The sequence below is a fragment of the Poecilia latipinna genome, unplaced genomic scaffold, assembly GCF_001443285.1.
Source record: "Poecilia latipinna isolate Pla-1442-1.1 unplaced genomic scaffold, P_latipinna-1.0 Scaffold500, whole genome shotgun sequence".
NCBI lineage: Eukaryota > Metazoa > Chordata > Actinopteri > Cyprinodontiformes > Poeciliidae > Poecilia > Poecilia latipinna.
The window spans coordinates 322,489-336,799 of record NW_015113116.1 but is presented as its reverse complement, the minus strand read 5'-3'; the positions used below and the strand labels follow the sequence as shown (position 1 = coordinate 336,799).

At 35.8% G+C, this 14,311-nt stretch overlaps 1 protein-coding gene and 2 gene segments (V, D, J or C); 2 read left to right on the top strand and 1 right to left on the bottom strand.

Annotated features, from left to right (window-relative positions):
• The first annotated feature begins 592 nt into the window (after window positions 1-592).
• LOC106952216 (Ig kappa chain V region K-25-like) lies at window positions 593-1,509 on the top strand. The segment is given in 2 exon segments: window positions 593-769; window positions 875-1,509. Coding segments are annotated over 2 exon segments (393 nt in total).
• A 1,912-nt stretch (window positions 1,510-3,421) lies between these two features.
• LOC106952215 (Ig kappa-b4 chain C region-like) lies at window positions 3,422-3,780 on the bottom strand. The segment is given in 1 exon segment: window positions 3,422-3,780. A coding segment is annotated over 1 exon segment (306 nt).
• Window positions 3,781-8,301: 4,521 nt separating this feature from the next.
• Window positions 8,302-14,311, top strand: part of LOC106952237 (CD209 antigen-like protein 2) — a 16,219-nt gene continuing 10,209 nt past the window's right edge. The window contains exons 1-5 of the mRNA XM_015040233.1: window positions 8,302-8,520; window positions 11,422-11,538; window positions 12,232-12,402; window positions 12,909-13,084; window positions 13,596-13,711. Coding sequence (XP_014895719.1) covers window positions 8,415-8,520; window positions 11,422-11,538; window positions 12,232-12,402; window positions 12,909-13,084; window positions 13,596-13,711 — 686 coding nt within the window. The 5' untranslated portion in view covers window positions 8,302-8,414. The remainder of the gene's footprint in view (window positions 8,521-11,421; window positions 11,539-12,231; window positions 12,403-12,908; window positions 13,085-13,595; window positions 13,712-14,311) is intronic.

The window sequence follows — 14,311 nt, the reverse complement described above, 5'->3', positions numbered from 1 at the left end:
GGAAATGATCCTGTTTGAAATGATAAATTGCAAATATAAGTTAGTGGTTTAGAGATTCCTTTAATTACTATTAAAGGAACATGAAACATAACATGAAAACACCTCCATCTGTTTCATTGTTTGTATTGAAAAACCCTTAGAGAAGCCTTCAAACTACGATAATATAATATTCCATATCTCCAGTTTATCAGAAGAGTAGCTGATGCAGGATTTTATCACAGTCAAATTCATGGCACTATTAACTGTTAATATTCATTTGCAAAGTGATGCAAGGTGAAGTTTTGCATTGTTCAGGTTATAGCTTTAATTATAAACTAAAACTAGAGCTGTTAGCACTGACAACACGATCTGAATTAAGTGATGTACATTAGAAGTCATATTATCTCTGCCTAGGGGAAACAAACTTACATTGAAATGGAATGTTTTAAACAATGAATAATTACTGAAAAGGTGGATGATGAAAACTGATAAAAATGTCTGACTTTGTCTTGGTCAGAAAACGAGAAGCTGTGTTTTAAGATTTTGAATTTAGATTCATTAAGTAAGAACACATCTGAGATGAAGGCACATTTCCCTAATAGAGAGTCACTTTGCATCAGCAGCTCCATGCTCCAGCGCTCTGGGAGAGTTTATAGTCCTGACAGTTGAACACTGGATGACTGACAGCTGTCCTTCATCACAGCAGAAGACACAGAAATCCTCCTCATCATCAGAAACATGACTTTGATCTGCGTCTTCATCTGGACTCTCCTCTGCTGCTGCTTCACAGGTAAAGTCCAGAAAATCCAACTCCTCTCCTCTATGAACATCTGTCCCTCTGAAATGAAGCCGACTAAACCATGAAGCTGCTGCATGTTTTTGTCTGTGTCCTCAGAGGTCAGAGGTCAGGTCACTGTGACTCAGCAGCCTGCAGCAGTGAGAGCTGATCTGGGAGGATCTGCCACCATCAACTGTAGAACCAGTCAGGATGTTTATTATTATCGTAGTTGTTCCTGCTATCTTTTAGCCTGGTACCAACAGAAAGATGGACAAACTCCTAAGCTCCTCATTGATCGTACCAGCACTCGAGCATCAGGGACTCCAAGTCGTTTTACAGGCAGTGGATCAAACTCTGACTTCACTCTGACCATCAGTGGAGTTCAGGCTGAAGATGCTGCAGTTTATTACTGCCAGAGTCTTCATTACCCCAATAGCCAGTATGTGTTCACACAGTGAAAAACAGCCGTACAAAAACCAAAAGTGTCACAACTGATGTAACTGGAAGCTGCTATAGAGCGACACCACATGGGCCCAAAAATGCTGTCAAACAAATTGCATAACTTTATTTGAGAGCTTTGATGTCTTTCTCCTTTTACTACAAAAAATTGTTTAAATTATTTATTCACACCTAGAACATGATTAGCATTGCTGCTATTTTTAAAGTCAGCTGGAGAATAGGAAACTAAGATTAAAATAAACACAAATACATCTAAAGTAATTATTCATGTTTCTAAAATTCAAATAATGAAGGTGTAAACCATGTTTCTTGAAATGGCTCAATGTGTCACTCAAAGCCCAAAATGTCAGTAGTCTTAGGAATCCTTTCATCGCTGCCTCTTTAGGAGATAAAACTGCTAAGCTGATGTTTCTGCATATGAGTAACAATGAAAAACATATTTTGTTTTCAGTCCATTCAAAAACTTTAAAAATTATCCTAAATTCATAAAGCTTTTAAAATTGAGCACGGCTAATTGTCAGGTGCAAAATATCTGCAAACTTAACCATTAACACCTGTGAAATATCCTGAGAAGAATTCAGAATCTCCCGGAAAGTGGAAAATACAAATTAAACACAAATAATTAGTACATCAAACATAACACACTGTAAAAAGAAAATAAATAAATAAATAAATAAATAAAGTCGAATTTACTGTAAATTACCAGCAGCTGTGGTTGCCAGAAATACGGAAAAACCCGTAAATTTCTGGCAACCACAGCTTGTTGGTATTTTACTGTACATTAGAGAAGTTCTTTTGACAGCGTATGCATACTAAAAGTGTCGGGTTTTGTAAATAAATAAGCTGTTCAATGCTGACATCTTCTGGAGTGAAATGGCAAATGCAACTGTGTAGGACAGTATGCAAGAACTTTTCTGTTTAATTTCTATTTAATTAGTCACTATGTTGTCCTTCTGCAACTTTTCCAATTATTAAGAAAATCCTCTTGTTTGAGACAAAGTATGGGAACATAAAATTAGGATTCTCTCCATAAATTTTTTTTACATTGACATCTATTAACTTACAAATATTAAAAAAAAAATGTTTTACCAAGTGTTGATTAATTTAATTTCTTAAATGAAACAGTTTGACCAAGTATGTTGCTGATATTGATAGTTTAGACAGAAGCTTCCAATGGATATTTAAGACTTACATGTTCTGAGCATTTTATCAAAAAAAGCAGATCACATTCCCAGAGCTTTAGTCCATTTAATATTTGCCTCATCCTATTTGGTGTCTTGGGCATCAATTTATGCTGCTTTTGCAGTCATCTGGTACTTTAAAGCACTTTTACACCACAAGTAACATTGAGGTATCTGCAAAGACACATGCTCACACCATTTCTGTTTTGATGGAACAAAAATGGTGACAATAATTTGGAAGGATCACAATGGAGCATGGAAATGCCCTGGAACAGCTTGAAATTCACAGAGTTGTTCTGAAGCACTCCTTTGAGATCTGTTTCATCAGGTCCTTCTGGTGGCTTTTGGCAAACCTCAGATGGGCCACAATAACAATTTGGTTTATTTCAAATGCAACAGATGTGGGAAAGAGAAGGAAAAAAAGAGGGAGAGTCTTCTTCTATATTTACAGAAATAGAGGGAAAAAAAGAACAGATACTAACAACATATGTATGTTATTAGTATTACCACAAGATGTATTTATTGGCAAATTTGACCCAATATAATCTAAAATAATGTAATCTAAATACAAAGACAAGTGAAACCCTAAACACACAGCAGTGGATCCTGAGCAAGACTGAAGGAAAGATGTAAATAAATGTTTTTTTATTGTCATGAATTAACAATAAAAAGTTACAAATATTTTCTTCATGATTTCTCATACAAGATATTTCCTTTCAACACCTTGTTTTCTAAATAATTGTGCTAAAATGTAGTTGTTTTAATGTTATAGAATTTTATTTTATTTTTTTACATTTTTACTCAACCTTCCTCTGAAATATTATCATTCAAGGCAGAATTTTGTATCAAATAAACACAAGATTCTCCAGTGAAATATATAACTCAGACAAAACACGTTGATGTGTTGATCAGTTTTATTGCTTTAAGATATTAAATCAACCAGGACTGCAACAAGAAGCAAGAGGGCTTCAAAAGAAAAGAAGCTTTTGAAGATAGAAAGAACAGAAAGCATTGAAAAAGCAATAGTTCCCATCTTCTGGCATGTCAGCTCAGGACTGGGAGCACTGGTCTCTCCTCAGTGTCTCTGTGACTGCAGACTGGGAGCCCTGGGAGGCCTCACAGGTCACAGAGCCCACCTTCCTCCACTGGTCTGCAGGGAGCCTCAGGGTGCTGCTCCAGCTGTAGAGGCCGTCATTCTGCAGCACCCCGGGGCTCCTGCTCTGCTCCAAGCTGCTGCTGCTGCTGCCGTCCAGCTTCCAGGACAGAGTCCAGTCTGAGGGGAAGCCCTTGTTGGCCAGACACATGAGGGTAACCTGCTGCTGCTGCAGCTCCACACTGGAGGGGGGTACAACCATCAGTGACGGAGGCACTTGACCCACTGGAGAAAAAAATAATAATTAGTTGGAACTGCTGTTCAGTGTAATCAGTCCAGGGTCAACAGCCACTCTCCAAACCTGCAAGGAGAAGCAGGTTTAGTCAATGAAAAGACGATCTACAGTTTTTCATTTCCTTCTAACATGCAGGCATGACTGCCGAAGCGTGGAAGCAGGCAGGTTTCAGAGCTAAAAATACCACAGCTGGTTTTAACATCACACTTGTTTTAGTTATTTTGGTTAACTATTAGTCCACAATTTAAAACTTTTATAAATTCTGTGACTGTACAGCTTGTTACATCACAAATTCTACATCAACAAATCATTTTATCAAAATGACTTGAAAGCATTCCACACTGAATTATTTCAGTGTGAGGGAGTCTGGAGTGCTGAGATAATTTAGTGAAATTACACCCACAGAAATAGGCAATAACATAACTGTCTGATGTGATTTTACCAAAATACCTCTGGAAATTTAACATATTTGTAAGGAATAACAGAGGATAGCTGAAGGTCATTCTGATGGCAATGAATCTTTAGTGGTACTAAATATAGTCATTATATTTACAAGTGCATTCTGATTGCAATGAACTTTTCCAAACCTGAGTAATTGTTGGTCTAAAACAGAGGAGGCTTCAAGTCTTCAGCTTTAATTTTTATTTCTGATTCTATGTTTGATTTTTATGTGAATAAAAATATGTCAACACAGAATATATCACTGATATATGTCCAATGCAAGTATGAAAAGTAGAGGTTGATTTGATAATAAACACCTTGAAAAATATGTAATTATTATGCTTAATTATTTAATTCACATTTATTATTATTTCATAACAAATAAAAGCTGGAATTAAAGATCCAAATGTGTTGAAGCAGAGGCTGAGAATTACTTCCTCTTGGAAACTATACACAATTATTTATATATGTTGACAGTAGGAAAAAGAATGAAAGACGGGAAGTTTTTGCTATTTAAGGAATCAGATGAACTTACGGTTGACTTCAAGTCTGGTTCCTCTTCCGAACATGTGGCACAGTGACACAAACTCACCACGGCATCAAACAAAAACCTCAGACTGAGAGAGACACAGAGCGTTTTATTCAACACAAACACTGAAGCAATGTTTCAAACATTTATGAAGTGGATGTGTTTAGCAATTTATTATTTATTAATACGTTCAATATTTTTGAGAAAATGGCAAAACACAAAACTATTTTCAGAAAGCCTGTCAGAGAATTTCATATTTATTTAAAGGTAATCTTGATCAGTAATTTTCTTTAGGTTTTTGAAAGTTTAATTTCTTTTTTTTTCATTCAATTTGATTGTTTATTACTCCTGATCACTTGTTATCATCACAACTCTAGTGTAGACACTTTTCAGTTTATTCAAAAGACAGGTTCAAAATAAGTCTTTCAAAGATACATTTTGTTTTAAATTCTTTAGCTGGAACTAAGGAGAGCACCGTTTGGTTAAATAAAATTATTTTAGCTGCAACAAACTGATTGCATTAGAGCACTTATGATGATAAAGGGATGACATGTCAGATGATGTTTCAAATCATCATCTGCCTAAAATAATGGCCATTTTTTACTAAAAAATGAATTAGGTATAAAAAAAAGAAATAAATACATTTGGCAAAAAATTATTTAGGCCATTGTTTTAGAAGGTGACAAAATATAATCCTAATCTTTGAAACAAGATCATTTAAAATTATGGAAGATGGAAAGCTATAAAGCAAGACCGCTTGAAAAAACTAAAAAGAATGAGTGTATTATGAGTGCAGCAAATGAAATTTGGTATAGTTTAAATCCCTGCGGATGTGGAGTGCAGTCAGTAAGCATTAATCTTGCTGTTTTGTTAAGATTTATTTAAAATATAAACAATTATGAATCCATTCAAAACAAGCGTTTAACATCTACACACGCAGAAACATTTACATGTTCACATGTCCACATGTTCACAAATCATGATAAAAGATGAGTGTTAATACATATTGTAAGTTTCAAAAAAAGGATGTGACTTTATTTAATCACTGATATAAATAATCCTAAGCAACTTTTCTGCTGTTGATTTGGACTCATGTTTACATCAGTGAAGACTAAATTCATCTTCAGGAAAGTGGAAGTTTGAATGAAAATGTTTTTTCCGTTTTGTGCTTCCTGTCGTTAGCAAAATAACCATGGCAACCGTCAAGGATGACTGCTGTTCCCTGGTAACAGTTTTCTGATCAACATATAAACATTTTAAGTTATGGTAGACCCCAGGGAGAGTAACTATTTTATATGTTTACATATTTTGAGTTCCAGTGTAAATTTCTTTGTTTGGATTCTATGTAGAGATAATATGTATGTGTTAAGATAAATTAGTACAAAGGTAACTGTAAATAATATTAAATTATACAGGAATAACAGTGCGACTGGACTATACATGAAGAAATTCTCATCATGAAAGCGATCGGTTAACTTTAATACATTAAAAGGTTTGAAAAAGTAAATATAGATGAAAATAAGCTAAACTTTATCTCAAGTTTTCTTTATTTAAATAAACAAGTTTTTGTTTATTCAAATAACCATTTTTTTCTGCACAGACAAGCAAGTACAATGGATTGGAGGATGGATGACACAATGTTAAAATAAATATTTATAAACCATATACAAGTGAAAACATTTTATGGAAAGATGACTTTTAAAACTGATCATTACATGACCATTACAAATCCATTGGTTAATATAATCATTGTACTAACTGTCACAGTAAAATTATTTCCATAAAAGGCCACTTTGCATCAGCAGCTCCATGCTCCAGCGCTCTGGGAGAGTTTATAGTCCTGACAGTTGAACACTGGATGACTGACAGCTGTCCTTCATCACAGCAGAAGACACAGAAATCCTCCTCATCATCAGAAACATGACTTTGATCTGCGTCCTCATCTGGACTCTCCTCTGCTGCTGCTTCACAGGTAAAGTCCAGAGAATCCAACTCCTCTCCTCTATGAACATCTGTCCCTCTGAAATGAAGCCGACTAAACCATGAAGCTGCTGCATGTTTTTGTCTCTGTGTCCTCAGAGGTCAGAGGTCAGGTCACTGTGACTCAGCCTGGTTCAGTCCGCTCTGCTGTTGGAGAATCCGTCACGATCAACTGTAGGACTAGTCAGAGGGTCTACTCTTGGAATAGCCAGGATTATATGGCTTGGTACCAACAAAAAGATGGAAAATTCCCTAAACTTCTCATGGTTGATGCTAATAGACCTGCAGATAGGATACCTAGTCGCTTCAGCGGTAGTGGATCCAGTTCTGACTTCACTCTGACCATCAGTGGGGTCAGGGCTGAAGATGCAGCAGTTTACCTTTGTCACTGTGTTCATATTGGTAATAGACCAGGACCGCACACACAGTCAAAACTCCTCATACAAAAACTTCCTTCCAAAATAAACTGACTGTTGCCACAGAAAGTCACTGATCACACACATACACACACACACACACAACAACAACAACGTGCTAAGTAAAGCTTTCAGATGTTCCCCTGTTTATGAATTAATTTGACAAAAAACAAAAGTTAAAAAATTACACTTCATTAAGATGTTTATGTTGTGATGTAACAAGCTGTACAGTCACAGAATTAAATTGATTTTAGTTTTTATTTGCATTTAATTAATAAATAATAACTGTATCATATGTCAGTTATGATGTTATGCTGCTCTCCACAATTATAAAAAATTGAAATATTAAATATTGAAAGGTAAGTCTGTCAAACCTAGGTGAACATGTGATGTGTGTTTTTCACATTTAGGACTTCCTTAACAAAAACTTTAGGATGAATGTAAATTGTGAAACACTTAAGACAACGTGTAAAATTCTGTAATAATCATAGTTTAAATTAAGTGATATTAAAATGCCATTAAATGTGAAGTGTGGAATACTAAGCCCTTCATCCACACAAATGTTGTTTTTATAGGCACCAGCATCCATGAGCTTTTGTTGATAAAGATGGATGGATGGATGGATGGATGGATGGATGGATGGATGGATGGATGGATGGATGGATGGATGGATGGATGGAAGGATGGATGGATGGATGGCGTTAATTTTACTGCCACGAACTACTGTAGTGATGTTTTCCGTCCACCAGATGTCCCTGTCTATTAACTTTAAGAAGCAATTCAGATTTTTAATCCGTTATTCAATCACTTAAACTAATTTAAGTGGACATATTTAAGACGTTTCTTAAATATGCCCAAGGCATCAAGTATGTCGCATTACAATTTGTGTGCCATGAAGTGTAGCGCAAATTATTCTCCCAGCACTTTGCGACTTTTTTTTAACTTTATTTGAAGGACTGATATGGAGTCTTCTCACCTCTCCGTTTTTTTAAATCTCAAAATAATCCAACCATAAATACATGTTTATTTATTTATTTGATTGATTAATTTAAATTTTTGCATGAGTCGGTTTTGTCTGTTAGTGTTGGACTTATCCCCCCCCCCACCACCTTTTACTAGGGCTTTTATTTTGAAAGCTCCATCCGGAACGTCTAATTAATTTGGCGCAGTGATGCGTGTTTGAATGCGGTGTTTGTTTATAAGCAGGGAACGTGGAAAAGTTTATTCTCACTCTCCATCAAAAACAGTTCTTGTGTTGTTGAGATGGCGACCCCCGGCAGCTCCTCGGCCTCTGACAGGATGTACTCCCAACTGATAGACGACGGCAGTTATGAGGAGTCCAGCCGCAGACCAGATGTGCATCAGGGCGGTAAGCAGAGGGGAACGTGTGAAAGTTTTATCCAGCTGCAGATCCACTGATTCTGATCCCCTTTTTATCCCTGTAACAAGAAAAGTTTATGCAAACAAACATTATTACTGTACAACAAAACTCGACTTTTCTTACAATTTTTTATTGTCCCTGTTTTCAGTGTTTATTTTGCAATTGTTGCGTAATATGTTCAAAAGATTTTTTTTTTTTTTTTTTTTTTTTTTTTTTTTTTTTTTTTTGCCACAATCACGCTGCTTTCACCCCAGGGAAGAAGCGCCGCTTATACCCACTTTTGTTTTAATCGGGATTATTTTGTACACCCAAGTTTCATGCGAGCAAAAATATTGTCAGTTACTAAAGTTATGTGAAACTTTATAGTGCTTTTTAGTTTAACTCAATGTATATTTTAAAAAGTGAATGTGTATCGTATTTAACATGAGCTTAAATCTAATGATCTAAACTGCAATGCTAAAATGGATGTCTTCAAAGTTTCATCAATGTTGCTTTACAGCGACTTTGTGTTTCCACATGTAGGAAAAGTGACGTTTGTTTGCCGACTGCAGTTTAAATTTGCATCGTCACTTCATCTTGATTGCACTGTTACTTTTTATTCTTTATTATATCTTTACCATATTATTTATCATTCTTTATATTTGTTGGGTCCTGTTTGTCTTAATATGGTGAATCTGCAGCTGTAATTCAAGTCACGTTTATTTGTACAGCACATTTCAGCAACAAGCCAGTTCAAAGTGCTTTAACATTAAAACATAAAACAATAATCAGTTATGAAATGAGCATTAAGACTTAAAGTTTGTCAAATGCCATCATCAAAATCATCATCATCATCAAATATGTTAATCAGTGTTCCAGTTATTATCATTCAAAAGCAACTCTAAGCAGGTGGGAATTTAGCCTTGATTTTGAGGAACTCAATGTTTTGGCTATTTTCTGGAAGTTTGTTCCAGATTTGCAGAGCATAAAAACTGAATGCTGTTTCTCCATGTTTGGTTCTGGTTCTGTGGGAACAGAGTAGAGTAGAACCAGAAGACCTGAGAAGTCTGGAAGGTTGATCATAGAGGAACAACAGCTTAGTTGTCAAAAATTTTGTGTACAATCTTCTAATACAATTTTGAGAGTGGAGATATTTCACAATAGTTTTCTGGGTACAGCTCTACTATCAGAAACATACTTCCCACTTCCTTTTATTCCAAGAAAGGAGAATTCCCACCATAAACTCTGTTCTGTGTTTTGCTGTTGGCATTTTCCATGCTGAAGAACCAAGGCTGTATATGTAATGTTTTTGTGTGAGCACATTATGCAGAGTTTCAAATGAAAACAGACTGCTTTCAAGAAGCACAGTGATTTTAAACAGATGTCCAGGATAAGTTTAGAGCTGTAAATGGATTTTTGAGACTGCAAGTATTTACAAAAATTTAAGCAAAAAAAAATCTACTTACGAAAATGCACAAGTTATTATATTCACATAAACGTAGCCATCCTTTGTTACTGGATATAAAAGGTTGCATGCAACTGACAGATGCATATTGTCACACTTCAGCTCTGAGGAATCAGATTTTTTTGTTTCTTCATTCCAGTCCAGTCTCCAGAGGAGTTTAGCTGGGGGGTCAGCGTAAACGAGCTTTTACTTTAATATTAATACATAAACAAACCTTTCTGTAACTTTTCAATAAAATAACCATGTTTAATGGTACAGTGTAAACAGTGACATGTATAAAATGTTGAGTAATTATGCTGGAAATTTGCATAAACAGTAGCGCATACATTACGGAAATCTAAGAATGTAATGTTTCTAATCTCTGAAGTCTATTTCTTTAAATGCAAATTCAATCTGCTCAATAGTAGCAATAATAATATTACTCAATTAAAAAAAAAGTACAGTGCAGTAGAACTACTCTTATAAGTAAACGTAACTCAAGTAAATGTAACCAGTACTATCCACTTTTGAACATAGATAACAACAAAATGAATAGTCTGTTCTTGTTAACAAGCTTAAGATAATATATTGGCCTCAGATAGACATAATTTTTCTACATCATCTGCATCCAGCAGCATTACTCTGTGGGTGAGCAATGTTCCCCAACGCCCGCCTTGCCGCCTCATTCAGATATGATTCATCCCCATTTCCATTGTGTTGTGTGACTTAAAGCAAATAGTAGTTAGACATGTGTACACAGGTTACAGTTCCTAAAACAGGTTCAGCAAAGACTGCTTACAGAAATTTGAACAAGTTCACATTTGTTTCAATATTTTATGATACAGTTTTTGTTTTTAAAGTTGTGTGTTATTTGTCACCAAGATTTCAGCTGCAGATGCTTAATGTCATGTAAGATACAAAGTTGTTTTGGATTTGACTGTTTTTTTTGTTGTTTTTGTTCCTACACACCTCACAAATGTTTGCTTGGATGGGTATCTGAGGTATTTGGAGGCTGAGTTAATTTGTTGTACTTTCCACCCTGATTGGTCTGTTTTGTCCAACAACTGGAAGTGCTTTCTGCATCCTGGGACCTTTCAATACCACCACAGTAACTCGAAAAGGGCCAGCCTCCGTTCCCTGCATGCATCTATGAACCTAGGCCGCTCACCACTGGTTCCTCCTAGAGCTATTTTTAATAGATACTGACGGTTGCAGACTGGGAAAATCCACGAAGAACTGCAGTATTGGAGATGGCCTGACACCAGAAATCATTAATCATTAACTAAATTGCCAAAAAAAACTGCTGGTTGGCTTTTTTTAAGCGTTTGGGCTATTTTTTAAAAGCAGTTGATAACAAAATGGAGGTATAAAAATGTGCAAAAACTGAATTTTACATAATTGATCCCCTTTAACTAGTTGTCAGATACCTTCATTTCCATTTACCAAGGAATCTGTTTCTCCTCCAGATTACCCAGTCAAAGACCTCAGGCGGAGTGGCCCGGGTCCCTACCGCTTTGCCACCATCTGCTTGGCTACACTCTGTGCTATCCTCCTGATCTCAATCATAGCTGTCACCGCTCACTGTGAGTATACAACCGTCAGAGATGACTAGCATTTCCTTCACTCATTCTGGTTTATATCTAAAACAATTTGGACCATTCAGTAATTTGCTTATGTCAGACACAACCAGTAAGAGCTAACAATAAATTTGTCTAAATTTGTATACTTTCCCTGTGCCTGTGGTGCACACTAACCTTTCCACATAACATAGTTTCTCACAAGTTAATTTTGTTAATGAGAGCAGTTTAGGAATTCTGCTCTCCATTTGAGCAGGCTAGCATCATTTTTGTAACTTGTAAAAACCTGTTTACAGAACAAATTGGAAGCTTTAAATCAAATGCCAACTTCAATATGTTAGACCTCGATGCGTTTAGCCTAGGCACGCTACAGGAATCAAAATTCTGCTCAGGTCTTTTATTATGAATCATATGTTTTGTCCTGTAGAAGCCAACATAACCAAAAGATATTAGATTTTTAACTTTTATATCATATCTTCTTTTTAAATGTGAATATAGTGCAGGTCTGTCTTCACATTCTAGAAAAAGGTACAATCCACACCCTTGGCTTGTTTCTCCAGTGTATTAGCAAACTTGGATCTGTTCCTTAGAGGCCTATATGTTGCAGAAACTGTCAGTTCTGTTTAAATTATTAACATTTATCCAATCAGACTCTCAGAAAAGCTTTAAGAATGTTTCATGGTTTAATTTTGTTTGCAGATAAGAGCAAACCCCCACCTGCTGCTGAAGCAACCGCAGAGATGCAGAAGGAGAATGCAAACGTTTCAGCATTGATGGCTTCAATCACAAAACTCCAGCAGGAAAATAAACAACTGCAGAAAGAAAAAGAAGAGCTGCAGGTGAACCTTACCTCCATAATGACAGCCAAAGGTACAGTTCTACTTAAAATGGTGCATAATATTCACATAGTGTAAATAAATGCAGAATCATGTGGAGTTCCTGACTTTTTTTTCCTACTTTCATAAGAGCCTCAGTGTTTAGTTCAGAGACTGTCTAATATTTAGATACTTTGTTTCTTACCCGAGTCTAATTACTACACTGGGTATAAAACTATAAGGCATTATTGAACAATTACAACTCTCTCAGGAATACCAAGATGTTAATAAATATCAGCTGAGTAATTTAAGAGGGTCTTCTTGGGGAACATGTCCAGTGTTCATTATATTTGGTCAACCATTAGAGTGCAGAATGAATATCCAACTAAATGAAAGATAATTATTTTAGCATCTCATTAAGAACAATAAACAATTAAAAACATAAAAACCAAATGCTTACAATACAAGGCTGCAGGGAATTCAAAGCCACCGAGGCCTGATGATTGAATTTGCATGTTATTGTTATGCGTCTGAGGTATGACATGTGCTGTTGGTTTCCAGCCACTGAAGCCACATGTAAACCGACCAGAGCCCCTATTGTGTGTCCTACGAACTGGCATCTCTTCAACGACAGCTGTTACCTCATTTCTAAAGATCGCAAAAGTTGGTCTGTCAGCCAAATGTACTGTCAAAGACAAGGAGGTCATCTGGCCATTATCCTAACAGCTGAAGAGCAGGTAAAGTATGATAGTTGGTGCAGCATCTGTGATCTTTTCATTTGAATGTGTCTGACAGAGTTTATTTTAAAGCTGAGAACATAAAGTAATTTGCTTACACCGCCTCCCAAAATCCTTTAAAAACTCACTCAAATATCAGATTTGCTGTGCAGTGCTTTCCTTTGACAGGGGCAGTTTTTGTCCAAACCATATTTTCTGCAAAAACAGTTTCAAATTCTACCCCAAAAAAAAAAGTTAACTTTGTAAAGACTGTCTAAAAATCTCTTATAAAATGGATATATTTGACTCCATTGCATTCTTCAGTAAAACTCAACATTGTTCCTGCCATTTTTATGCCCAGCCATTTCCTGAAGGCCAAGGCCATGGTACCATGTTTTCTTTTTTTGTTTATTTCTATTGCAAGCATAGTTTTTTGAACAATAATCAAATGTCACACACAATGTTCAGCTTACAAATCCATTCTGTGTTGGAATTTGACCACGTAAATAATCCCACTTTGTTTATCTGTCAGACCTTTTTGTGGGATCTCCTTCCCAGAGGACACTGGAACTCATACTGGTTTGGAATCACCGATGGAGAGACAGAGGATGAGTGGAAATGGGTCGACGACACTCCGCTAGTTGGAGGGTATAGACTTCTCATCAATATACTACAAAATATTGTCACTTTAATTAATATTAAGTTTTAAAAAATACACATTGTGCTTAAATTGGGCAAGACATCAAACATCACTTCTGACTGATCTGCAACATAAAAATATTACAGTCATCAAGTGGTAGAAAGTGACTAGATAGTTTCAGTCCAAGTCAATCAAGAAAAACTTCAGCTTTTTTTTAATTTATTAATATTACTACAGTTGGAGCCAAACTATATTACATTATTTATACAATCCATTTTCTAGCACATCAAAAAGTGCAGAATGCAATTTATCACATTAACCTTTTTTAGAAAAACTTTACAGTAAATGACAGAAACAGGCTTTCATTCTTTTCAGCTTTGATGGACATTCACTCCAACTTAAACTGGGGCAGACGTTTGCAAACAAACTGCAGGTCCAGTGGACCTTTACCTTTGCCTGTTACGTTTGGCACACTGACAAATTTTAGGAAATATTTTATCAGTGAATTAACTACTGTTGATTTATTCAACAAAAATCGCATTCATTCCTTCTGGAACATATAACTTGTCTTTAGTACACAGCCTGGCTGTTTTTTCCTCTTAATTTTC